General features: G+C 40.8%; 1 protein-coding gene across 3 annotated transcripts in view; it reads right to left on the bottom strand.

Annotated features, from left to right (window-relative positions):
- The window catches only part of cadpsa (Ca2+-dependent activator protein for secretion a), a 205,561-nt gene that overhangs the window by 108,248 nt on the left and 69,463 nt on the right, over window positions 1–27,850 (bottom strand). For all 3 annotated transcript variants that reach the window (XM_056394806.1, XM_056394789.1, XM_056394798.1), the window contains exons 4-8: window positions 13,699–13,779; window positions 12,307–12,543; window positions 8,595–8,716; window positions 4,152–4,263; window positions 3,847–3,986 (exon numbers count right to left, since the gene is read on the bottom strand). In XM_056394806.1, coding sequence (XP_056250781.1) covers window positions 3,847–3,986; window positions 4,152–4,263; window positions 8,595–8,716; window positions 12,307–12,543; window positions 13,699–13,779 — 692 coding nt within the window. The remainder of the gene's footprint in view (window positions 1–3,846; window positions 3,987–4,151; window positions 4,264–8,594; window positions 8,717–12,306; window positions 12,544–13,698; window positions 13,780–27,850) is intronic.

Raw genomic sequence — 27,850 nt, 5'->3', positions numbered from 1 at the left:
GCTGCTCCAAGCCTAGCTGAAGGTCTCTCTGGTGAGCCTGCCTCAGTCCGCCTTAGTCCGCCTCAATCTGCCTTTCCCCGTGGTCCCTCCCAGAGCTGCCTCTGCCTGTCGTATAAACCCGCAACCGTGAGGCGACACATGAGGCCACTGCCTGTGCGCTGTGCAGAGGGCGGGACCAGTCACATGGTACAGCGAGGCAGCGTGGGCATCTTGCAGGGCAGCCCAGAAGCCTCCTTCAAGGCTCCAAAAGAAAGCATATGGAGGGGAGGGAGGCAGGAAGACGGACATACAGCTCCTGACAGCTACAGTGATGGTGACAGTGATGGGCTCTTTGTAGTGAACAACATCATTTGGTTCAGCTCAGCAAAAAGAGACACTTTTCTTTTATTATTCAGATAGATTTACTATTGTTTTGACTTATTATTCAATGGACTTACAATAAAAGTAATAATGTTATTTTACATTATGTTTGATATAAAACCATTAATGTAAAAACATCAAATAGTATTACTCTTCAATGTTTTATTTTAATTAATTACACATATATTCATGCATAAATGATTGTGTCGGTATTGGCAGCAAAAAAACGTGCATCCCTAATTATGAATATATATTACAATTTAACATTGTAAATTAGCCTTGCGGCTACCTCTGAGGTTGGTATATGAAGCCAACATGGAAGTACCACTAGAGTCTGGCTCCAACAGTGAGTCAGTCCCCATAGACTCCCATGTTAAAATTTCCAACTTTACAGCAGAAATAAACATGTTTACAGCCTGGTACAAAAACAGTTTTGGTCTTTAGAGCTAATTTCCTCCTTCATGACAACTGTTTATATAACTCACCTGTTTACATTTTATTAAGGCTTAGGTTATGCATAATTGAGGGCGTGGCATCTTTGAGTGACAGGTGGGTGAGCGTATGTTTGCCCATTTTTGGATTAGTTGGGAGTTAGGGGTGGAGTCAGGCACTGCCAAGATGCCTAATGAAATTAAGGGACTTGCCTTTTTTGTTATCTAAATTTTGTTTTTTTTGTTTTGTTTGTTTTTCTTTTTATAATTTATTTAGGCATTTTTGCCAATATTATAGTTACAGTGAGAAAGAGACAGGGTGGTTGGGGAGAGGGAGGGGGAATGACATGCAGCAAAGGGCCACAGGTCACGTTCGAACTCGGGCCACTGGACTAAGCCAGATCTCAACTGGAGGCTTACAGTCACTAAATTCATGTACTTCTGTACTCACATTAGTTTTAAGTGCATAAGTGCGTTCACACTGACAAGTAGTGTAGTGCACTTTAAGAACCTGGATGGTGCGCTCATAAGATAAGTGTTCATTCAGGGCTCTCATCATTCAAAGGCTGCGTCACAGCGATGTGACTGGGCTGTCCCATTTCAAAGGCTCCATCAAATGTGGCTGGGAAATGCTTTCTTCATTTCCCAACAGGTCGATCCTTTGTATCCTTTGCCCAGCCTATCCCAAGATTCATTGCACGCCAGTTATGGATTTTCAAAAAGAGTGGTGGACTGAAACAGCAGTGGAGGATAAATAGGAAATCCTCCATAGACCAGTCTGTGTCATTTTGGTCTAAGTGATCTTCGGCCTAACCCTTGTCCTCCAAAGGATGCAGCCCCTGAATTGGGACACAGCTAAGATGGTCAAAAAGTTGAGTGTAAAACGATGGACACTTCTCACCTGATGTAGCAGAGGGGGAGGAACCGACATAGTTTCAAACTTGTGAAAAAGGCAACAGAGGAAGGAGGAAACATCGTCGGAGCCAATGGCGCAGTAATTCCCATGTGGCATGACTCAGGGGGCACACACAGCGAAATAAAACGTTTATTTTCACGTCATACATTGTAATTTCCAGTGAGTGCACAGTGGCAGTGTTTGAAATGGAACAACAGTGTAGTACATGTGAGTGTACTGTGTACACTGTGTACTACCTATGAGTGAACTGACTAAAGTATTTGAGCCACAGCATAATTTCTGTTTTAAAGAGATTCTACTGCTCACACTATGAGAAAAGCAGTGAGTGAACATTAAACAGAGATAGAGCCCCTCTTGGCACTGGTGGTGTGGTACCATAGTGACCTGTTGACCTGCTGATACTGAAAATTTGTCTGAGACATCCCATCATCTAGTCCACATCTGTTTTGTATAGCGGTGGCAACACTTGCCCCCCTGACCCTCTAGGTCTGTCTAACTCCAGCAGTTGCAGTCCTTGGACGCTTCTCCTAGTAACGCTTCAGAGCTAAATTGTGAACTAAGCATAGTGTACTACACCACACCTGTCCAGCTATTGGCGGTACTGATTCTATAAGTTTTAGTACCAGTCACACACATAAAGTTAAACTTTTATATCAGGCTGGATTCAGCTTATAATTACTCATTTCCAAACAGCAGAACCTCTGAAGAACATCTGAGAAATATATCCATAATAATGTACTTTTTCCCTTTCAATCATGTTCTTTGTCCAAATTTCTTATGCACAGCTAATTCTCATTGAGAACCCCACGATGGAACTGCAGAGATTTGAGACCCACCTGCACAACTGAAATTATGTAGCATGTCTGGATAAACTCGGTGTTGGTATATTTTTTTTTGTTTCACAGCAAACCTTCATGGGAAGAACAATTCACTGAATTGGACCCTATTGGACATACTCATGTGGCTATGCTGTAAACAGCATAACAAATTTTCCCATTCTCTTTCTTTCTTTGGCAACATCTTCCTTACATCCTACTCCTAAACTCTTTCCCTAACCTTCTTTCCTTTTTCCTTCCACTCCTCCTTTTTATCCTTCTTTTTTATCTTCTCTACATATTCACTGTAAAACTATGCCGAGGAAAAGTGAAAACACCTGTGTGGGTGTACCATGGGTGTGACATAAGAATGACTACATCATTATCATATTTCATTATCACTATAACTGCCTCACCTTGAGTTTAAACTGTAGACAGTAACGTGATTGGTCCATCACTGTAAAATGTTGCAGAACCAAAATAAAATAACATGCCACATCTTTTACTGTGATGGAAAATAAAGAATCCTATATGTAGTAACAACTGATCACCACAAGAGGGAAGCAACACATTATCTTATGTGCAAAGCATCTCCAGTAACACACTGCCTCCATCCTCCCTCTGGAGCTCCAACCTGACTGTACTGTGTATTGATGAAACCATGACGCTGTCCGTGGTGCTGAAGTAACAGACAGATTTATACAAACTCCTTAGTTTAACATGTGTGCAGTACTGGAATGAATGACAGAATGTTAGAACATTAACCTAAGACTTGTGTTCTTCTCCTCTCTCAGTATCTTCATTTCTTCTGATCATCATTTTCAGTCTTATCTACACTTTAGCTTGAATAGTACCACATGTAAACAAGAGCAATATTACCCTTTAACGCTACAGTACAATAATCTATTTTCAAATTCCTTCATTCTATGTTGGATTCTTAGTAGGATAAAATAGATGACCTTCAACATTTAACCAGGTTTCTCAGAGGCCTTGCACAACTGTTTGTACTCCACATGCATGGTCTCAAACTCTGGATCCTTTTGTGTAATGTGTAAAGCTGTCACAAAAATAACACAGGAGGCTATAAAATATTACAAATCCTTAGCTCTTAGTAGTCTAAGTGATATTTTGACCATTGGTTTGATCATGCCGGCGCGATCAGAGACTGCTTAATGCACCTGTACGGCCTGATGTTGGCCGGTGTACAGAACCATGATGACACAGGAAACTCTATAATGTGTTCAACATTCTAACTTGATAAATCAGAATAAGTGAATAGAGTGAAAGAATAACTTCCAGCGTGCAGAATTTCACTGTCACTTACCCACAATGCTTCATGTTTTGTGGTTTGTCCATGCGAATGGCCAGTTTGATCTTGAGGTCGCTGTCTGGACACCCTTTAGACACTGTCATCTTATGAAGCTCAGACTGCTTGGGACTGTTGGGAGTTGGGTGTAGCACGACCTGGGGGTAACAAGGACACATGAGCTATATGTACATCTATCTATCTATATATATGTATGTATGTATACTATATGCTATATATACAGTATATACTGTATATATGTGAGCTATATAAGACATTTAGTGATTTACATTCAGTGATTTAAATGAACCAAAATTTCTTACCCTTCCCAGCTCCTTATCTTCCAGAGCCAACACCCCTGTGCTCTCAGTGAACAGCTTCACTTTGACAGCAGGTAATGGCTGGGTGGTGGTGAAGTCACCCTGGGTACCCCAACTACACACACACCCGCACACACACACATGCACACAGAAAGCACTGTGTTAGAGAGGATGATGTCTCTGGGGCCGTGACTAGCTTTACTTCTATTTACATGAATCCAGCTAAACTGGTACTGCAGCTAAAACGTATATATGATGAGAATAAATGAATGCTACATCTGTCACTTTATAATACTGATATAAACAAGCTGAAGGGAGAGCATGGACAGCTCACGGAAACATAACCCATCATTTCAGAGGCTTCATTTCAATCTTGTTGGAGTCACCAAATAATGATCAAATCAAGGAGTGGAGGGGCTTTACTGTCCGGGGAGGGTAGAAGATGAGGGGTGGTGCTCATCAACCAGTGGCAAGAGAACAGGAGAAGCCTGGAAAGCTTCAGAAAAAGGAGACATCTAAACTTCAGGAGGTCTAACACAGACATAGAAGTCCAGCGCTGCGTCCAAACAGGTCTAAGAGGTAGTTAAACCAGCTCCACACAAACCCACTTCAGGGATCAGCTCATGTCCAGCGGCGCCTAGTTACCCAGAAAAGTTCAGTAAATCCAGCCAGTTCATGAAACAACTACCATTCTGTTCACTTTTATATAACTTCCAGTTACCCCCTCCTCTCACGTCCCCTGTCTGTCCTCCTCCATGCTGCCTCTGTTAGTTTTTCCCTGCTACCCCAGCTCACAGTTATCTCTGATTTATAAATTCCTCCCCCCTTCCTTTCCTATCGAACTGGAAAAGGGTTATTCTGTACATTGTCTTTTCCCTTTCTGGTTTCTGTGGCTGTACAGCAGAGTTATGATGTTTCCACTGGAGAAATCCGTTTAACATCCCACTCACACCTCAGATGTTACACTCGCATCCTCTACTGAACAGAGGAGACAAAAACTCAAGGGAAGGATGAACACCGAGTCAGAGAAATGCTGCAGATCCAAAAAAGTAGTCAGAGGAGAGATTTGTAGAGGCTTTACAGCTGTATTTCATCTATTATTAACCCAGTCTATAGAGGAAATATCTGTGCACTGGTATTGACAGAATCATCAACTGCAGAAACGTATGAGTGCAGCTGCTGTGACATCACCTGTAGGTTTTTGTATGATGGTAGCGTTTCAAGTTTTACAATATCTAATTAGCTACTATGTTAAGCAAAATGAAGTGTGTAGAGGCCGTGGCTGTGATTACTTTAGGATTCATTACTTGTTGAACACACTATCTTGTCATTACAGCATTAATACAATTTCTGGCCCAACATCTGCCCGGGTCCTCAGCCAAGGTCTGGGCCATATACTACCACATCTGGGCAAATTCCAGCTGTTATCCTCTGGTATTGACAGAGTGGTCCAGATGTGGAAATACCATCTGGCAGTCATGCTCTATATGGGCCAGATTTGGGTCGTGGAACCAGAAGAAAACAAGCATGTTGCCCAAGTTACTTTGCTGTCTCATGTGATCATTAAATAATACCAACCTTTTTATATTTTTTATGTGGAGTCTATGTTCCCAAATCAGCTGATCTCAACATACCGAGCTTTGTTATAAATAAACAGTTCTCCACTGAACATTAGATAAAATCACACACTGTCCCTGATCATCACAGATTCTAATGAAGTAATCTGTTGTAATTAACAGACATAAACAAGCCTTGGTCAATTATGTTGTCACTGACATTTGACATGAGCAGATAACAGTTATTCCACTGCAGCGTGCTGAGACTGTGTTAGTGTTACTGTCCCTGTAATGTTCCTACAGGGACTGATAATAACACATGAACAGTTTACAGGAGCCAGCAGTGAATCAGACAAATAATATTCAATATTCAACAAAACTATAATATTCCTGAAATACTGCAGTTCTCCTACAGACCTTAGATCAGACAGAGAACACAGTCAAGTAAAATAGAACTAATCTCCATGTATGCAAATGTAATAATAATAACAATTTTATAATAATGGTAATAGTAATATTAATGACTGAATAAATGACATGGAACACAGGCTTAAAATATCTACAAATTGACACTTTTTTTATTTATTTATATATTTATTTATTTTTTAATCACCACTGCCACAAAGTGCAGCTCATGGGGATTGTTGGGTCTGTAATAATATAATAAAGAGCACAGTCCCGACTTGTTCTGTATGAAAAGTTACCTATATGAAAATTTAACTGAACTTCTTTCCTTCGGTTATAAAATGTATTTAAAGTCAATTCTGGTTCTGAGTCTTGAGTAAAATATAAAGCCTTCCATTATTCACAGATGACACATGAAGAATTTCTGTCTGTGTCTCACTAATATTGTTTTGACTATTAAGAATTTAAGAAATCTTGGTATTTATCTCGACACCAGCCTCATATCTGAAATGCATATTCAGAGACTTATATAATAGTTAGTTAGTAGTAATAGTTAAAGATATCTTTATAGTCAGAACAGGTAATATATTCTTTGTAATAATATATATATATCATTTTCATAATGAAAAGTCATTTAGTCAGACTGGCTGCCTCATTTGGTTTGACTGAACAAAAACCAAAGTATAAAAGTTGTTTTATGAGGGGCTATGTGCTGGACTATGTCTTGGCTGTGAGTTTAGTTACCAGGCAGGTGATTGGTCCCAGCCAAGAAATAGTCCATCATTAAATAAGTGTATTTCCCCTGATGTCAGACTATTACTGTGACAGTTATGAAGGGCAGCAGGCTACAGTGATTAGCAGTGTAGCTTCAGAGTAAGGAGGTAGATGTTTTCAAACTAACGTCAAACTTCTGTGTGTAAAATGATAGTTCTCCCTGTGTTTATTTTTATTTTCGTTTCTGTTGTTATGTCTTTTATACCATTTACTAGCAATAAAAATAAGGATCTTTTCCGACACATTTTTAAAATAATTACTCTTGTGTACTTATATTGCTGATATGCATTCACTGTTTGAGCAGAGAGCAGTAAATACAACACAGCCCTGGACAGTTCATGGCAATGATCTCACACCACCTCACCTCAGTGTGCAAATGTTCTCTTTTGAATTTTAACTCTGTATTTGTGTGTGTCTTGACATCATTGCCAGTCAAAAGTGAATCATGAAATTAAATGTTCACCCCCAGAGTCTAAACACTTCTCAGAACATATTTTCTTCCTGACAGGCATACCCTCTGCATGTAGCCTGAATCAGACGTTCATATGTTCCATATAATATAGCCACTGCTCGTGGAACAAATCTGAGCAGGCACAATGAAGTCTGTCCCTAAGCTCACAACCCCCTAACCCCCCGACACAGCTAGAGATATGCAACACCTGACTGAACATGACATTTCCTGAAACCATGCCTCAATGCTAATGCTGAAGGAGCCCCAAGAAAACAGCTGTTAATGCTAAAATTAACTATGTAGCAATAGCAAAACTTGCAAATAGCTTAGTTCACTTAGCTTTCGCTAACTACATGCACAACACAATCATATTTACCAGCCATGGCAGTATGTGTGTGTGTGTGTGTGTGTGTGTGTGTGTGTGTGTGTGTGTGTGTGTGTGTGTGTGTGTGTGTGTGTGTGTGTGTGTGTGTGTGTGTGTGTGTGTGCAAGCAGATTTTACTTCAATAGGGCTTCATTTTAGATTTAAGGTTAGAACAGGGTTAGATATTTACATAGACCAAGCACTTTTTTAGAAACACCTGGAAACCTGCTTATTCATGCAGTTATCCAATCAGCCAATCATGTGGCAGCAGTGCATAAACTCCTGCAGATCCAGGTCAGGAGCTTCAGGTTCACATCAAACCTCGGAATGAGCAGAAAACCACGCTCAGGTTCCACTTCCTGTCACCAAGACCAGAAACCTGAGGCTGCAGTGGACACGGACTCACCAGCACTGGACAGCTGAAGACCTGGTCTGATTGATCTGGATTTGTGCTGAGGCAGCAGATGGTAGAGTCAGAGTCTGAATCCATGGACCAACCTGCCTTGTGTCAACAGTCCAGGAATGTCTCAGTCTATCTGAGTATTGTTGCTGACCATGTTCATCCCTTCATGGCCACAGCTCACCATCTTCTCATGGCTCCTTCCAGCAGGATCATGCTCCATGTCTCAAGCTGGTTTCATCACAGTTAGTCCAGTGAACGTCAGTGACCCTCAGAGTAAAGTTTCAACATCTGGTGGATCCATGACATGAAGAACTGAGGAACTACCCAGTGTTAGTGTGGTGTTCCTAATAAAGTGCTCAGTGAGAGACTAGGGAATGCATTATGTCAGGGAGTGTCCTCACAAGTATAGAAAGATCAACAAGTGTGTGTGTGTGTGTGTGTGTGTGTGTGTGTGTGTGTGTGTGGGTGTGTGTGTGTGTGTGTGTGTACATACGTGGGCTTTGACGCCTCAGCCTGGTCTGTTTGCAGCTTGTGTCCTCCCTCCACCTCCATGGTGCAGTAAACAATCCTGTTTGGAGCCAAAGACTTCAGACCCTGAACCTCCATAATCACCACCTGCAGCAGACACACACACACACACACAGTTTAAAAACAAAAGGAGACAAGAGAGGTATCACAGCCCAACATCACAAGTCTGAACAGCAACTGAGAAAGAAACAAGAAAATAAAGCCAACACCGTCTGACTGACAATAGAGCTGCTCAAACAATTGCTTGACTGTTGGTTATATTTGAGGGTCAGAAATGACTGCTACCTGTGGTGAACAGGTATTAAATCACTGTCTCACCCAACACTGACACTGACACCTCTGTTTAGTGGTCAGCTGAACTGAAATACTCAATAATCCATCAAAGAGCAAGTTGAAATGGACAGACTGGAGCTATTCAAGCCATCTACCACATGGTGGCAGTGTTGCACATTTTTTGGTTTGCCATATGAAACAGGGTGAGCAAAAAGTGATTTGAAGTGTTTTTGGTTTTTTCTTTATTTAATGGTTTTGGAATATATCAAATTCGATTAAAACACCTTTGTGGGCAAGAAAACAGTGGTTTTAATAAAGTGTCATGAACTGTACTTGACACATCAGGATATACAGTATCTTCATTATCTCCCATGAACTAAGAAAGCTTCAATTGTAGAAATACCGTAAATAACAGGCTGAGTTTGACATATATGTTGTTATTACTTTGAACTGAGCCTTTACATAACATGTGTCACCAATTGACTGTTTTGATGATGAAGTGACTGATCATCTTGAAGAAACTATTTAAATGTAAAATGAGGATTCTGTTAATTGGATGTTAAAATTTCCACAAAGGCAACCATGTTTCTATAGTTCGAAAACTGGGAGCGAAGGAAACAGATTGTACAGCTTTAATGAAATTACAGAACAACTGTAAAGAGCAAACAACATGTAATTAATGCCTTGAGCCTCCAGAGTAACTGTTTCTTTAGAAGAGTTTTAATTGTTTGATGCTCAATATCAGTTTTGGTTGTTTTGGAAGATGAGAGCAGAACCCTGTCACCCTGTAAATATACATATATTTCATACATGAAGCATGAAACATGACCACAGATGGAGTCAATATTGTGCAAGAAAACACTGGAATTGCATTCACATTTTTTAATCTCACCCAGGTCAATCTTGCAGAGTGATTAAAGCTTGAATTCATCATCAATAAGCTTCCATACAGTTGGTCCAGTTGGGTGTAGAAAGGATTTCTTGAGTGAGTGTCTATGAAGCTTAGCATAAGTTCAATCTCCCCACTCCACTGACTTCGGGCACTTGGCAACCAACCAGATCTCGGCACGATTCCAACCAGCCAATCACGTTGTCCCTGTCATACTTTAAACTCTGTTCTCCTCTGTCCTGCTGTCAGATGTCATTTCAGTGCAGTTGCACCCCATTTCACCTCCAATTTTCATATCCAGTCAGGCAGAGCTCATCATCACATCCAGATCTCCAGCTTCTGCTCTTCCTATCTCCAGGACAACTACCAGTGTTCACTTCACACAGCCTCAACCCCCTTTTTCACATACTGTATGATGACATCACGATGAGGTCTAATCACCAAAGACTCTCACATCTCTCACTTTCCTCTCTTGTTTTGCACATGGCAGTAAAAGTTTATTCGTTAACAGAAATTAGTCTCTCCTGATTCAAATGACTCTTTTTCAGAATCCAAAGAGAGATGCACAAATTGTGGGCAGGTGCTGCCTGGCTATAGAAAACATTCATTGTACAAAAGAGGAGCATTTCTCCCACCTCACCCACATTGATTTTGTTTTTACTGGAAGAGATGGAAATGTGCCTTTTTTCTCTGAGATGCTAGAAACCATCAGCAGGGGGGCAGTAAGATAATCACGGTGATGCTGGACTGATAAGCTCGATTTGATCTTGGTGGAGGATAAACACCCACAGAGGCTGGGCACAGGTACTGGACAGGAAATTTATCATCCAAGTTGAGATACTGAGCTCGGTATCCTTTTCCTGTTCAACATAGAAATGGACTTGCCTGTCAACCAATTAAGGAAGGGTTAAAAAATTCTGTCAGTCAGTGGAAATCCTGGAAACATCTAATCTCATTATCAACTCCAGACGCTGATCCAGAGAGACTGTCCATGGTTCATGAGGAAAAACACTGTGGTCGGGCAGATTTCAACATCAGAAAAAGCTTTATTTGCCAGTCTAGGCAACAGGTTTTTGACCACTAGTAGCACTGTGGCGTAATGTTTTTAATGTGTGGGCCATCATCTTTTTCGTATCTTGCTCCGAGATCACGGGTGATGTGATACTTTCTACTTTGATGCTGATGGTTTCCTCCTATTCCAACGAATGACAGTTGTTAGCACCAACAAAGATGGATAGACAGATGGATGTAAACAATACAGGTTTTAAAAATCTCAAAGAACACTGAATGTAAACATAACTGTTTACAAGAGCACCTTTAATATGTTTAATTTCTGAAGAGCTCCACAGTTCTTACTACCAGAGGATGATTCTTAATGACCCAGCCATTTTTCCAACATCTCTGAATATTCTACTGACCAGCTTTTTGGTCTAAGAAATTTGGTTGTTGTTTCCAAGGAGAGGTGTGTGATTCTGCACAATCTTTGCTCAGTGGCTATCCTAGACAGGATAGAAGCCCATCGAACAAACCAAGAACCCTGCCTCACATGCAGGCAATGGGTAGAGGCTAGGTGCAGCACAGGGGCCCCACATTGGGGGTTTGTGACAACAGCAATGCACTGTATTGTGTCTTTATGGGAGATTTATAGTTGTCATTGCAAAATGTGCCAATATGAGGGGCTCCACGAGCTGATGTGTCAGTAACATAAGAGTTTGATCCACCGGGATGACACATTCAAGAAACTCATCTGTAATTCATTCCATTTATAAGCTAGTGGACGGCCGTTTACCCAGGTTCAGTGTTTACCTGAGGGGTAACTGGAGTTAAACAGACCTGATATCTGCTCTGGTGAGCAGCGCTTTTAAATATAAGAATGGAAGTGATGAACTGAGGCAGCAGGTGAATAAAGGATATCTCAAACATGATGGTTGACTGTACAATGATTTCCTGTCCTTGACATGTCAGTACCTTCAGATCATTTGGAAGCACAAGTAAGTAAATAGAATCAACAATTACAGTGAGATTTATTGACTTTGGGAGCAGTATTAGAAAAACTTAATGGACATTGTCCAGAGCTTCCAGACACATCTCCTGGTCTTCATCAGCTGAGGGAGCTTGCTCAGTTGCCACAGAGATCGAATTTCAGTCATGAGATGTAAGAAGTAAGTCCTTTAAGTGGAACTCTCTGTTCAAAGATGAATGTGGAAAAATCCGCCATTTCTATTTTGGAAAATAAAGCACTTCACTCTGTCAGTCAGTCTAAAGATGTAGTACACTAAACTGTGTGAGAACATTCATGCTCCCATCAGGATGAACCATGTTTATTATAATGAACCTGTGTCCTTTTCTTAAGCACCGAACTGAGGACAAACTTTAGTTTGTTTTGTCCAGAAAGTTCACATGATGATTGCTAATGTCATCTAATGTTACCTGTTGTAACCCAAATCAGTGTGTCCTAACACAATAACAAAGCCAAACATCATTAATAAGAACTGTTGGACAAGCTTCCACCCACCTCCAGGGTGAAGGACAGCACCACGTCAGATTTGGACAGCGTGTTCTCGTCCTCCTGGCCCATGTCCATGATAGACGTGTTGTGGCCTCGTTTCAGCTTCTGTAGCTTGAACTCTCCTCCCTTGGACACTGGCATGCTCTCTAGGTTGGCCATCAGCAGGTTGACAGACGATCGCAGCTCCTCAATGAACATTGCCTCCATCTCCCTGGAGGAGAACCTCGGAAACCTTCCACCATGCTGGAAAACAGGAAGACGGCTAATCAGTTAATGAGCTCTATCCACAGAATGTCTAAAACAACCTACAAGCTGCTCAGGTGAGCAGAGATCTGACCGCGAAACTCAATGTGAAACATGAAAAAAATGTGTTTATTATTGTAAGAATTCAATCTGAACTGTCTACAATTCTCCGATCTAATTGGAAATAATATTCCTTCTTTAACACACTCTACGTTAAATGTTGTCCAACTGAATTACATTAACAAACCAATTTTGCACATTGGGGGAAGGCCTGGGAACGGTGCCATCTATCCATCCATCTATCCATCCATCCATCCATCCATCCTTCCATCCATCCATTCATCCATCCATCCATCCATCCATCTATACATTCATCCATCCATCCGTCTAATCATCCATCCATCCATCCATCCAACAATCTATTCATCCATCCATCTAATCATCCATCCATCATCTAATCATCCATCCATCCATCCATCCATCCATCCATTCATCTATCCATCCATCAGTCCATTTAATCATCCATCCATCCATCCATCCATCCATCTATACAATCATCCATCCATCCATCCAACAATCTATTCATCAATCTACACATCCATCCATCATCCATCCATCTATCCATTCATCTATCCATCCATCATCCATCAGTCCATTTAATCATCCATCCATCCATCTATCATCCATCCATCCATCCATCCATCCATCGGTCCATTTAATCATCTATCCATCCATCTATCCATTCATCTATCCATCCACCATCCATCAGTCCATTTAATCATCCATCCATCCATCTATCCATCCATCATCCATCAGTCCATCCATCCATCCATCCATCGGTCCATTTAATCATCCATCCATCCATCTATCCATCAAGCCATCCATACATCTATCCATCCAGCCATCCATCCATCTATCCATCCATCCATCCATCCATCCATCCATTCATCCATCCATCGGTCCATTTAATCATTCATCCATCCATCCATCTATCCATCCAGCCATCCATACATCTATCCATCCAGCCATCCATCCATCTATCCATCCATTCATCCATCCATCCATCCATCCATTCATCCATCCATCAGTCCATTTAATCATCCATCCATCCATCTATCCATCCATCCATCCTTCCATCCATCAATCAATCCTTACCCGAGCTATCTGGTCTGCCATTTGCAGTCGTCCGTCCAGCTCTCTTCTGATCTGTGCTGCCTGCTCATCAGGGTTGTCCAGCTGGAGAAACAGACAAAATGTACTGAGATGGAATCACAACAACATATATTGTGTCATGAGAATAGTTAGGATAACAACAATAATGGAAAATCTTATTACTAAAGGGAGGAAAAGAAAAACTTCTACCACTAACCAGGAGAAGTTAACAAATAAAACAAATATAGTGGTAAAGTTACTGTCCAGAATCAACCATTTCCAATCAAAAATACTTAAAAGCCTAAATGTAAACAGTGCCAAAAATGTCCCTGTATGACAAATAGGCAACAGACTAAGAGGAGACTCCATCATCATCCATCCATCAGCTGCTGTGACTGGCCTCTCTGCTAACCTTAGTACTTAAAACCAAGTTCTTATTTACATGTTGTCTTTATTAACATATTTAGCATTAGCTTTTGGTTAACTTATTCACTAAGCGTTCAGAAATTTCCCTGCCAACCTTTTTCCAATACTTTCGTTGAGAACATGTCCAAAATGCATCTACAAATTTTAAGGAGCAAGGTTTTTTTTCGAGTGGGTCCCAGTTATATTGTGCATTCGTATGTATGTTAGTGTGAAGGTGGCACAAAGGGGTAAACTTAAAGAGGATGTTGAAGAGAGCAGCTGGATCCTGTACAAACCCAACAGAGTGCTGACTCTGGTTGCTTGATGTTACAGGGAAGTGAGATAGAAATGAATATGACAACAGATTGTACACCAACCTGATAATATTTTTCAGTATGCTGGACATTCAGTTTGTTGGACATGTTTCTGTTTTGGACATTTTCAGGGGTTGGCTGGAAACGTACATCACAGAAGTTTGGATCAGTGTAAGGGAACACAGCTTGTTTGTGTTTGTTTGTTTTCTGTTCTGGCCTTCTCATGTAAAATGCAGAAGACTGATCAGATAAGACCAAATAAGACCAGAGTAAGAGACTGAAAATTGCCCTCTGGGACGGACATATTGCTACCATTTCTCAATACCTTCCTACTTTTCCAGGTGGTCAGGTGAAGCCTTGCTGCTTACAGAGGCCAGTGATACTGAGAGCAGGGATCAATCTAATAACTTTCAGGAATTCATCAGCAGCTCTCTCCCCAGGCTGCAGGATCAATACTCTCTCTTCAGCGCTGCCTGCTGATTAGGAAGGAGCTGGAGCAGGTAAATGGTAATGTAATTACCCCCATACACCACTATACCATTTTCCCAATTACACTGTGGCAATAGTGTAACAAAGTGCATAACTGGTTAGGTTTAGGCAACAAAAGCACTCTGGTTAAGGTTAGGTAAAGAGCATCGTGTTGGTTAAATGTGAATAAACATGTCACTGGAAACTTTTTCTTTATTAAACCAGACCACGACATTTGCCTAACCATTAGCCAACTGCTGTGAGAGTCTCAACAGAACCATAAACAGGTGGAATAATGGGTAATGAGGCAGTGGCTGGGGTCCTTTGTGATGCTGAGGACCTCGCAGGTGCAACATGTTGTATGGAGAGATACAACATACTCCAAGTTGCTGTAGCTACAGTTGCTCCCTTCTTCAGCTTTGTGTTTCCTTGGTTCCAACAAATCTAACAGAGTGAGTCGTCATCTTTCTAGTGGATCGTGAACTTCCATCCACATCACATCAGTAGTTTAAGCCTATAGACTTTATACTTTTGAACCATGGACCTTCAGTATTTGCTCAGTATCCACATCGTAATGACTGTCAGAAGTACAGAAAACCTAGTGTTCTTTTTCTATTCAAATAAATGTAATGCTTTTGCCTGTAAATGTCTCCTTGAAAAACACATTATTTGATAGATTTTCATCCCTAAATATTCTTCATGCTCCCCTCACAAGTGAGCCCTGCTTTTACCCCTTGTTTAAGTCTCGCCCAACTACTGAGAAAAACATCTGGCTCTTGAGCTCCTAAATCCTCCACCATGTCCACAAGCTGTTTGCTAACTATGCATGTCTGCTGTTTGGTGCCATGCAGGTTTGTCAAAGCTTTTTCCATTGAACACAGCTGCTGATGCTGCTGGAGATGAGGTCGCGTTTGTATGCTGAAAATAGAGCTTTTGATTGACAGAAAATTAACAGTCAACTATTTTTATAATTGCTTGAATCTTTTCAAGCAACAGCCTCTCATAGATTTGTCCCTTCTCATTGTCATATATGACAGGTGTTTTCCATTGGGAAAATAATAATAAGATTATTCAATAATATGAAAAGAAAACGTTATCATGTTAATCGTTAGGTGCAGCCCTAGCTGAAAACCAAAACAAAGAACTTAAAGAGACTAAAAAGCTCATTCAAGCTGAGGAGAGTCGGAGACTGGAGGCTCATTTTGCTCAAGATTAAATATGGAACCTTCTGTCCGTACTCTTGAGTTCATCTGGTCTGAATTTGTGCATGTTGTGTGAAAGTGTATGAAGCGGAGCAGTACCACTGAAAATCGTTGGGGCAGTGTTGCCTATAGCTCAAGAAAGACGCAACCACAGAGCACCACAAAGACATCTTTTAAATGGCTGAACTCTTTGAGGAGAGGTTATACAATGTATTTAGATCACCACCACAACAGTGCCTCCGTGTCTGTATGACGTCCTCCTCCACCATCTTTTGTTGTTTTCAGAAACTGATTTGTGTGGCAGTGTGTCCGCTCTGACCCGTTAAACATGTGTGCTGTTACACAAACACCACGCACACACTACACATCCTGTGTGTTCCTGAAGAGCTCGACGCACAGCAGCTTAAGAAAACATGCAAACAGACAAAACACAAATACATCAGTTTGACAATATGTGCTGCAAATAACGCACTTGCATGGATGCATTTTAATTCATTGTCCCCTGTAAACACCGTTTTGTTGTCAGTATTTGTAGCTATGTGTTGTCAAACTGATGAAGATGTTTTCTGAATGTTTGTGTTTTCTCTGTTTGCATGCGTTTTCTTATGCCGCAGTGTGTTGAGCTCTCTTGGCCGCTGTAGATGAGCGGGTTTAATAAATTGCTTGTTGTTTTAATAAACATATTTTCAGTTTTACATGCTGCAGAATGCTGCTGCAGCTCTTGGAATAAAGCCAGTCACAGAACAAAATATACTGTGTTATACTAAACTGGACTGTTATCTCTTATGTTATAGTCTGCTGCCTTCCCCCTACTTCCTATATAAGCTGTTTGATGGTTGCCTCGTGTCTTCCGGGGGGGGGGGGGGGGGTAAGTAAGCAAGCGTGGGCAGACAGAGCCGTTTGGAGCTGGGAGATGAAACAACCTGCTGCAGGTGGACACCAGGAACTGTTTTAACTGAGGGACAACCCCCCCACAAACGATATGTCAAAAGACAAACTCATGGCCACAGGTAACTTGGGGAAAAATATTCTACATCTATATATCTACAGGTATCACTCCGCTTCACAGGGGTTCTATTAACCCTTAATCAACGTTACATTAATGGTCGTTATCTGTCTTAGAATGTAACAAACTTTGCAAAGATGAAAATATTTCCAGAAATGACACGTGAATGTAATGATGTCTGGTCGTCAGAAGAGGAGGAAGGGAAGAAGCCTGGACACTTCAGCGCACACCTGAGGTAACGTGTAGACAGAGTAGCAAGTAGCTAGTGTGCACTGTGCAGGCCAGGAAAATGTTTATGTGTTGCTTAGCAACATTCCAGTACCAGTCCAGTTCTGGAAATATTTGTGTTGTCGTAGCCAAATAAATGATGAAATAAACAAACAAGTCATAATCTGTTGATGCTTATTTCACTAACATGGCGCTCATAGAACTGTTGTATAAAAGCAATATCACACTCGAGGTCGTGATGTTGGCCTGAATATCAGCTGTGATTCAGTACAACATCACTCCCTCTTCTGTGATATTGCTTAAATATAGTATAAGTAAATATAATAATGTAATAATAATAATAAGTATTTAAAATGTAAAATGCTTCTAAGCCAAGTAAAATAAATTATCATGCTGATATTAAACTCTCCATACGGACAGCTGGCAGCATGGAACAGCAGCGTCGGCCTGTTGGTCCACCTCTTTGATCCAGACTGAAATAACAACAACTATTCAATGGATTAGCGTTAACTTTAACTGTGGTCCCCAGAAGATGAAGCAGCCTGACTTGATCAGCTGATGGTGATCTGTATAGCTTCACTTTAAGATTAACATAATTTATTTTTAGCTGAATATATGACAACTAGTGGATGGCTGCTTTTCATGACGACTCCTGACTGATTGAGAATAAATCTATATTTATGGATTTGGGCTTCAGTCGATCAGACAGTTCTGGATCGTGTTACAAACATAAAAAAGCTGCTTTGTTGTTTCTATATTTATGTGGGTCCTCTGTGGTGACACTACAATGGTGTGTTGCTTTAAATGATGCTGCAGAAAGAAATTGTGGGATGTCCAGTGTTTCCTATGCTTAAAGAGATGAGATAGTAAGCACTGAATCTCAGTTTGGACTTTCCTAAGAAAAAAATACTTTTCAACCAGAGCCCCAGTCCAGATATGTGGTCCATGTGACCCCAGGATTTATTCTAATGACGTTGGTGCTCTTTTTCTCTAATGCCACCTGCAGGTCAAACTGGACTGAAATCTTCCAGACTGTCACTTTGCTCTACTCTCAGAGGTCACTGCCAGTTGAACTAGTCTACCCATCCAAAGTCTCTCTGTGGATATGCAGCTGAAAAGTCTGTTGAAATACTGTATTCATGTGCATTTACACTGGAAAAATTACTTTCCTTACCAGAGGTTATCTTTTGGATCCAATGTATCAAAATAAATTCTCAACCTGAGTCAGATTGTGTTTAGATTGTTTAATATTGATCCTTATAAAATCGATACCAAAGTGATTTTAGTATTTGTACTGAAACCAGGTTTGTGTCATTGTTGTTGTTTGGTGTTTGGTTGTGATGGTTAAGGTTAAGGGGCTAGGGAATATGTCAATGACGAAAGCCATTATGAAATTACTGAAATAAATTCTAAAGTTATATAAAGTCTAAAAAGGGACTGTCTGGACTTTCACTTCATCGCTCCAGGACATTTGAGGTCTCATCTCTTTGAAGTTCTACTGTCTGTCAGACGGAGCAGGTTTTCATGTCACTGTCTACCTTAACTTCCCTTCCAGCTCGTCCCACAGTGAAGCCTCCCCACAGCATGATACTGCCACCACCATGTTTGGTTTCATCAGACCAGGGAACCTTCTGCCACTTTGTGACTCCCACATGCTGTCTGATATACACCAGCCCAGATATCACGTATGACTGTAGCTCCTTGATGGTGTGTTCACACACCGATGTGACAGTCAGGAGAAAATCTTCTGAACTTCAGGATGCAACTTGTAGAACACCAGCAGCGCTGCGGCACAGTCAGTTTTTGTTGCACAAAGTGAGGTGAAAAATAATTTAAAATATCGAAAACATTTGAGGATTAAGGATCACAGACTGCAACAGGCAACAAATAAGAGACAAACCAACCTGATATCTGAAAGTGACAAGGTCAACACATGTCTTTGTGCCACAATCTGTACGAGATGTGTTCAGGTACAAATTAAGTCCGGGTCATATAGCACATAGAGATGAAAACTGTATAAAAATATAATGTCATGGTTATAGTGGCCGTTAGCAGTATTATCAAGGTGTTGTTAAAATGTGACAAAAATAACAACTTTCCCAAAGTTTTATTATGGTAGCCACAAATAAATAAATAGTAGCACGTTTGTTTTAAACATTAAAATAATATGTCCAACACATCTTTGTCTTGGATGAGGACAAGGGACCAGTAACAGTATTGGGTTTGCCTGCTGCATGCCCACTCTGTTAACAAGCAAATGTGTTATTATTGTTATTATTATTACATTATCATTTTCCTGCTGTGACGTCTGTAAACATACCTGTCACCCGTCCAGCATGGTGCTGTGTGGCTACACTGCCCTCAGGGATGAAAGAGTGAGCTGCAGCCCAGAAACAAGTTATAACACACAATCACCAATTGAAGCATCTCATAAAGGCTGCGACACCTACAGGAGCACCTACCCAGGGATGAGATGCAAACGATCTATTTTACCAGTTTGCAGTGGCTAGCAGGAGAAAGGCAAACTCAACTGGCAGTGGCAAAGCGGTCAAATGTGTGTTTCATTAGTGGGTTTACTTGAGTTTAAAAAACCCACTTATACCCGCTGAGTTTGGTGTAAAAGATTGTTTGATTGAATTTTAGAAGTTGAAAAGTCTCTGGAGCAGCGCTGTCACTGCCTTCCACCGTGTTTTGACTGGCAAAAATAAAACCCTCGTTGCTTGCCGCACATGCGTCTGGGAACAGCGTTGCTGGTTGATACTAGACAGAACTTAATTTTTGTGAGTTAAATTAACCACAGTAATCAACCACAGTAACAGACCATAGTAATCGACCACAGTGATAGTGATAATTAAAATTTAAACAGTAATACTAACCAGCTGACATTTCTACTGTGATTTAGCATGAAACGGGTAACAGTTTCATCTGTAGCAGCACGAGTGAAAGATATACATATACACATACATATACATATACATATGATACACATGACAAAAACATGGTACGGTAAATGTGCTTGTACTGTGTACAGTCTGTGCAGTCACAAACTGGGTGACTTCCTCACAGGTATCCTTGCGGACATTATGTCATTATTGCAGCCACATGAATGCGGCAACCCTGTACTGATCTTAAAGGTGACAACTGGAACCATCCATGCATGATGTCCTCCAAGTGAAGCTCACCACTGCCTGTTGTGAAGACAAGACACCATGATGAGTCCATGGATATTTACTAAGCCTGTCGCAAATTACTTTCAAAGCACTCTCATTGCAGGTTCTCCATTTAGTGTGGTATCTACTAAGACTAAAGATGTACATGAGCTCCTCTGCACTTACAATGCCACTAAGTTACCAGTATCATTTTGTCTTTTTACTTAAACAACTTTACTAATTGGTTTGACTGTGTTCATTATTCTTCATGTAATTAGCTGCTTATAGACATTTAGCTATAAATTAACCCTCATTTATCACCAAGACACAGTCCTGTACACAGATGCCCATATCAACATTATACTTCTTCTGACTAAAAGACTAATTCATTTGTCTGTTTTCCTTCAACTGAAGCTGATGCCCCGACTTCCGACAAGTGCAAAATTTATTTTCCAGCATAGTAAGCTGCTATGCCTTTCTACTTGTAGTGTATTGACAGATATGTACACAGGAAAACTAGAATCACTGCCACGTGGTTGTCTCAGACTAGTTCCAGATTATATCCCTGTTTTTATATATCATATATTATAAGATATTTACCATTTGTGTGAAATTTTTGTGAGGTCACCGTGACCTTGACCTTTGACCACCAAAATCAAATCAGTTCATCCTTGAGTCCAGGTGAACGTTTTTACCTAATTTGAAGGGATTCCCTTGATGAGTTCTTGAGACATTGTGTGGCCAAAATCATGTTTTGTGAGGTCACATTTAACCTTTGACATTTAGCCACCAAAATCAACTCGGTTCATCTTTTTGTCCAAGTGGACATTTGTGCCAAATTTGAAGAAGTTCCGTCAAGGCGTTACGGAGATATCCTGTCCAAAACACCAAAAAATATGCATCTGGCTCTGTCGCCGGCACAGAGGAATAAAAACGGTCAGGTACAGTAGTCCGACGGGATTGTTCTCTCTCTCTCCCTCCCTCTCTCTCTCTTTCTCTCTCTCACCCCATCACCCGTCTGTCATTGCAATTGATCCTCTCCCACTGACTGCATTAACATCTTACCAGTACACCCGCCCCTGCTGTTCCCACCGACTGAGGAGCACGTTTGGATTACTGCTCTCTCCCAGGCATGCACAACACACACACACACACACACACACACAAACACACACACACACACACATACTGTGGCACAGAATTTGTACATCAAAAAATCAGAGCAATAGTGTGGATGCACTCCCATGTTGTTACTCTCTCCCTCTGATATCTAGAGAGGAAGCAGCAGAGAAGACAGAGTGTGTGGCGTGTCAGACTGAAGGCATGCATGCTTGTCTTTCTGTTTTTTCTTTTTTTTTTGATCTCACATTTCAGTTACAGAGTTAAACTGTCACTGATGTCCCAGTCTCAACCTCCAGTGAACAATCTAGGTCTGGACTCCCCTCTCTGGGAAGCTGCAGACTGCCCTTCACCTAAAGTAACCTCAAAGAAGTGATGAAAATAATTCCTGCTTTTCTGTTTGAGTCCTGGCTCCTTGTAGCAGTGTTCATGTTTGGGTTGGTTGCTATGTTTGCTCTTTGTGGTCACTTATGGTACCTGCACTGAGGGACTGGGAGTTAAGCTTCATACTTTTCATACAGCTGCTGACTTGTGTGTGGACATTGGACGTCCACATGGTTCTATACATGCTGCAGTCAAGGGTCTTATGCAGATGCATTCCTATATTAAGCCAGCTGCTAGGGATCTAGGGTTAATATTTGACTAAACCTAAGTTTTGATAATCAAGTCAAACATGTGGTTCAGTCTAGTTTTTACCAGCTCAGGATCATTTCTAAAATAAGATCATTTCTATCAATCACTGATCTATAAAAGGTTGTACATGCTTTTATTAATTCCCGGCTTGATTATTGTTACACGCTTTACTCAGGTATCAGCCAGGCCTCCATCCACCGTCCTCAGCTGGTATAAAATGCTGGTACATGTTTTATTTATATTGTTTTATCCCTAATTATGTTTTTACGTATTTTATTATAAAATTTACTAGTTTCTGTGATACTCTCTGGCACTATTCAGAGAAAATGGGCTATTACATAGTTAATACCTGCAGTACATTGTGTTCTCCAACAAGCTTGGTTACAGGCAGCAGGAAACTCACCTAACAACTATGCATCTGAACAACTACGGTACTTGAGCAAATGGCTCATTTACATTGGTTTATGAATTTTAAATTAATAATTGTCAGGAGCTTAAGCAAAAGTGTGACAATGTGACATTGTTATAAAGTGACGTCTGACTATAACATGGGAGATGCAGTTTGTCCAGAACCGAGAGTCAACAGTTTTTAACTACAACCACAAAAATCTTGAACTAACCGAACCTTAACTGCAGCGTTGTCTCATCGTTGTTGCTGAGGAGAACACAGGCCAACATGTGTTTACTTGATACATTGCAGAACTTGTTCTGTAGTTCTCTTTAGTTAAATCAAACGAGGATGTTCTCAGGAAACCATCCTGAAAGAGGGCAGAGCTGATGACTCGTGACGGCCTCACACAGACAACAGCTCCATTCACCTCCTCAGGCGTCAGTGCGCACAATCTGACCCACGCTACACAGTGACTGCTCAGGTGTGTGTGGATAACTTTCAAAGCATTCTGTCTGTCAGCGGCGATCATTTCCCCAAAACATGCAGCCAAACCTTTAGAAATGAGATCTTCAGATGATGCACCCACCTTAAAACAGAGGGGCATCATCATATTTGCACTGCTTTGCAGAGTTACTTCTTTGGTAGCTAGCATTGCGTGACAGCACACAGCTGAGTTAACATTAGAGGTATTATGCGCTATTATGTACAACTGTGCACCACTCCACTCCCCACAAAAATAACACATGCAAAATAACTTTCATGCACTGTTTAATACGAGCAACTTTTGATGTCTGCTCAGTATTTGTATCCTTGTTTCCTAAAATCTCAGCTTCTCAGTATGATGCTATGTGGCAGCTGAATGAAGCTCTGTTATCAGACCTTCACTGCACATGAATGCAACAGTGTGAAGGATTTACAGATCACTCTGTGACTGTAACATTACTGAAATTCCTAAATTATTAGCTTTAACAAAAATCAATGCATGTGCTCCATTTTGATGCATTATTATTTATTATTATCATAGAAATGAAATGAAAGAAATGAGCTTCTGGAAGGACAAAAAATGTAAAATTGATGTTATTAATATTTGAATAGCTGTCAGTAATGTAAGTTGTAAGCACAAATGGTCCTTTAATTAGAGTTACCAGTGTCTTTGTGGACGCATGTTTGACAACATGTCAGGACACTGTGCCTGCAGGTGATGGCGGGGACAGGTGAGTGTGCGGGTCAGTGAGCTGGGCTCAGCTCCTCGGCTGTGGAGCTCGTAGAGTTTTTGCTTCAATAAACAACAGACAGCATGGACCTGTTGTCATGACTACTGGTCCCCCTGATGGATTCTTAACGGCCATTTCTGATGCACACATACACATACATATGAAGGATTTTAGTGCTCAATATTTAGTTCTACATTCTGTCAAACTAACACCAGTGACACCATCTGTTATCCTGTAAAGGCCAAAGATAACTAAGCATTTAACAGCAAAAATCATATTGGATGCACATATCTAAGTCCAAAAACCAAATACAGCAGCATGTGAGCTCCCAGCAGCCAAAGCTGTAAACCTAAAATTAAAAACAACACGGTGTTTCCCCTCCCGCTGCCCCCCACAAAAAAACCTGAAACTAAAATAAAAATATTTTATATTTGTTATTTACCTAATGTATGTGTACTCATTTCAGCTCAGTGTGAGTGTCTCTATTGTGTTGTGTCTTAGCCCCTCCCCTCAATGTCTTAGCCCCTCCCCACACACGGATCAGAGCAGAGGAGAGAAAAGGCCGACAACTCATTATGTTAACAGAAATATAAAAGCCTTCCAACATGTTTAATAAATCCCTCCCAAGCCAAAGACGGACTAACGTGGACCACAAATGTCTGAAAGTCAGGACAGAATATCAGTGTTTTCTGAGTGCATGCATCTGTCGACAGTGGATCTGCTCCACAGCTTCATACACAAACACATACAGATTTGCCAACTTAAATAGTTCAGAGCAGCATGTGTTAATTATAATTGTTTTCTGATGGTGTCAAAGATTTGTTTTTTATTTGACTGTACTGACAGGGAGTCACACGTGCACCAATGAACACCAACAATACATGGATATTACTGAAAGACACAACTGAAAAAACTGAAGGATCCTACGGTTTTTCTCATGCTGACAGTTAGAGTTTGACTTTATTGTTTTTCACTGGTTCATCAGGTGTTACCTGATTCACCTTTGAGACTTGATTTTTCATTTAAAAGAAACAGTGTGCTGTTCTATGCATGATGTTCGTCCGTTTGGCACCATTCAAGTCAGCCTCTTGTTCCTGCATCCTCATTTCGCTCCATACCTCTGAGTGTTACCTGCCTCCCTCCTGTAGCAGCTCTGTCGACCCTGCATGTCTCCGCTGTCTCAGCCTCTGCTGTCTGTCGACCCTGCTACCTTGATCTCTTATCTTTTGTTCCATAACTCATCCCTTCCCTTCAGGCTCTACAGTCACTGGCTTGACAGAGACCATGGGGTGTCCGATGGCTGTTTTACAGGCTCCTGGGCTTTTTGACACTTTGTTGTGAATGGAGAAAGAAACGCAGGAATGAAATAATCTAAATAGCAACTACTGACAACTGAAGTCTCCTGGAGCTTTGATGAGTCTCCTGTCATTGTCCTGGACCGGTGCTGTTTCTACGTGTTGTAACATTCAACACACTGTAAACTCTGCAGAGTGGTCACAGTGCAGATTACACTATATGATACTACCACCTACAGTACTGGCCAACTTGCCACTGTATTTCAACATGGATTAATTGACTTTTTATTTTATGTATTTTATGTATTTCATTGTATTATGTACTTTTTTTTTCTATGTGGTCCACTTCATGGAACAAACAACAAAACATTGATATATTATCACCTTACAAAGATGGTCTGATGAACATGTTAGAAAACAGTTGTAAACCACGTTTACCAGGTAAATGCTGTTTACTTGCTGTAGCTGAAAATGAGTTTGTTGAGAGTGAAGTGTATGAGCGGGAAAAACGAAACAAAGGCCTAAAAGAGGCTAAAATGCTTCATAGAGTTAAGGTGCAGAATCGGGTGTTAATCTTCCTCAGGTTCTGTACCTTTAACACTGCATGTGCTCTCATCTGATCCATTATTAGATCCATTATTAATATAAAATACTGATTACTCCAGCTTTAAGTCTTTACTGTGTCTTAATGTGTATCTTGAATTTTAGTAGTTTATAATGAGCAATAGTTTACATAGTTAACATGAATCTATTATTCAAACATACTCTGTTATTATATATGCTAAACCCTCCATCCATCCATTAGCTTTACCGCTAATGGGGTTGAAGCCAATCCCAGCAGAGACTGGGTGAGGACGTGTAGCCATACAGACACATATGGAGGCAAACAACCATCGTTTTTTTAACCATCATTTAGAGTCACCAATTAACCTTCATTTCTTTGGACTGTGGAAGGAGAATCCTTAGGAAACAATGAGAACATACAAACTCCCCAGCCAAACCTAGAACCCTCTTGCTGTGAGGCGACAGTGCTGACCACTGCACCACCATGCTGCCATATGCTAAATCCATCTATGTTAAAACAAGTGGAGTTCTCTTTGAGCAGCAGAACTTTTCCATGACTTTTTGACTTGATATTACAGGTAAAGCACAGTAAGCATGTCAATGACTCAACATGGGTCAACATAGTCAACACAAAGGCCATGACATGTAAAGCTGTCATCACAGGAAATGATAAGAGTGAGCATGCTGTGAGATAGTGAGACTATGGGATTGAGATTTAATATACAAGATAGCGGGGCCCAGCTGCTAGACCAGACTTTTAAACCCCACAGTTCTACAACCCCAGCTTTCAAATGAGCTAATTGTAAGTTTTTCTATTGCAACATAGCCAACATTAGCATAAGCAGCTAGAAGAAACGTTGTGAGTTTAGCATCAAACTTCATTCCTTTACTTACCAACTCTGGCCTCTATCACGTCTTTCGACTACTAAAGTTAGCATGCTAACCAGCTAGTCCCACCCTGTCTCATCACTTTCCAATTGCAGCTCACTATAGCCTCCTGTCTGTCCTGAAGACATAGCAGCTCAGAGGACGTATTATAAGCTCTTGTCTTGTAAATGCAGAGATGGCTGAAACCCTTGAGAGAAAACTTATAGATAGCTCCTTTAATATCTAACTTTAAAATTCTTTGGATACTATAGGACATAACACATTGGTAGTTCAGAACAACACAATGCCTTAGTCAGAGTGGTGGACTTTCGACAAGTTACACCTTGCTAAAACTAATGTAGCCTAACACAACAGCCCTGTAGTACATCCTCCTGAAGGTTGTAATGTTCCGTTTTTGTTGAAACCGTGTTAAAGAAGTGTTGACTCAACTGTGTGATCAGTTTGGTGTCTGCAATTTGTGTTGCTGTTGAATTGCATTATGTTATGTTAACAGGTGTTTCTATTATTTTGCTCACCCTCTTAAAATCAATGTATTTGTGGAGCAAATGTTGACCAATACATAATGGAAAATGATCCATATAAATGACATTTATTCAAAACCACAGAGCTGAATCACTTAAGACGTAAATGGATACGTCGCATGCATCCAGCCAAATGCTTCCTGGAAAAGTTTCATATGGAAGAAAATGTCAGACTCTACCTTGTGCAACACTACCTCAAATCAAAAGTAAGCTATTTTAATAATGGTTACTCCAGCAAATTTGTATTTCACTTCCATAAAGTTGGGGGAGAGACTGAAAAACAGATGAACAAACTCAAAGCAGAAAAGGCAAAAAGATCCTGACTTTTAGTCCCTTGTGTGGGTCAAGCTCCAAAAACACCTTCTCTTCCCATAATGCAACTGATCTTCATTGAGACCTTCCCTGTCTGTCAAATGCCTTAGGCTGTGTTATACACCAGCTGTGTCCCAATTCAAGGTCCGCATCGCGAAGGCTCAAATGAGATGAGACAGTCTGGCCTATGGAGGATTTTCGCTTTGCGTCACCAGCTGTACCCGCCCTTATTGACGCTCCTGTCGACTCATGTAACACGTAACTTTTTCTCACAAAAACTTGAAACTTTTTAAGGCCCTTGCTTTTAACAGTTGTATCGTTAGCTGTTGAACTGAGCTGAAACCCAATACTTTCATTTACCAGTGTAATCTTCAGGCTCTCTGTCAGTGATGTTTGCTTTCATCACTGGTACGCAATGAATGCTGGGATAGGTTGAGCCACAAAGG

Source organism: Seriola aureovittata, chromosome 2, assembly GCF_021018895.1.
Source record: "Seriola aureovittata isolate HTS-2021-v1 ecotype China chromosome 2, ASM2101889v1, whole genome shotgun sequence".
Taxonomy (NCBI): Eukaryota; Metazoa; Chordata; class Actinopteri; order Carangiformes; family Carangidae; genus Seriola; species Seriola aureovittata.
The sequence above is the reverse complement of the archived record's forward strand: the minus strand, read 5'-3'. Positions and strand labels throughout refer to the sequence as shown.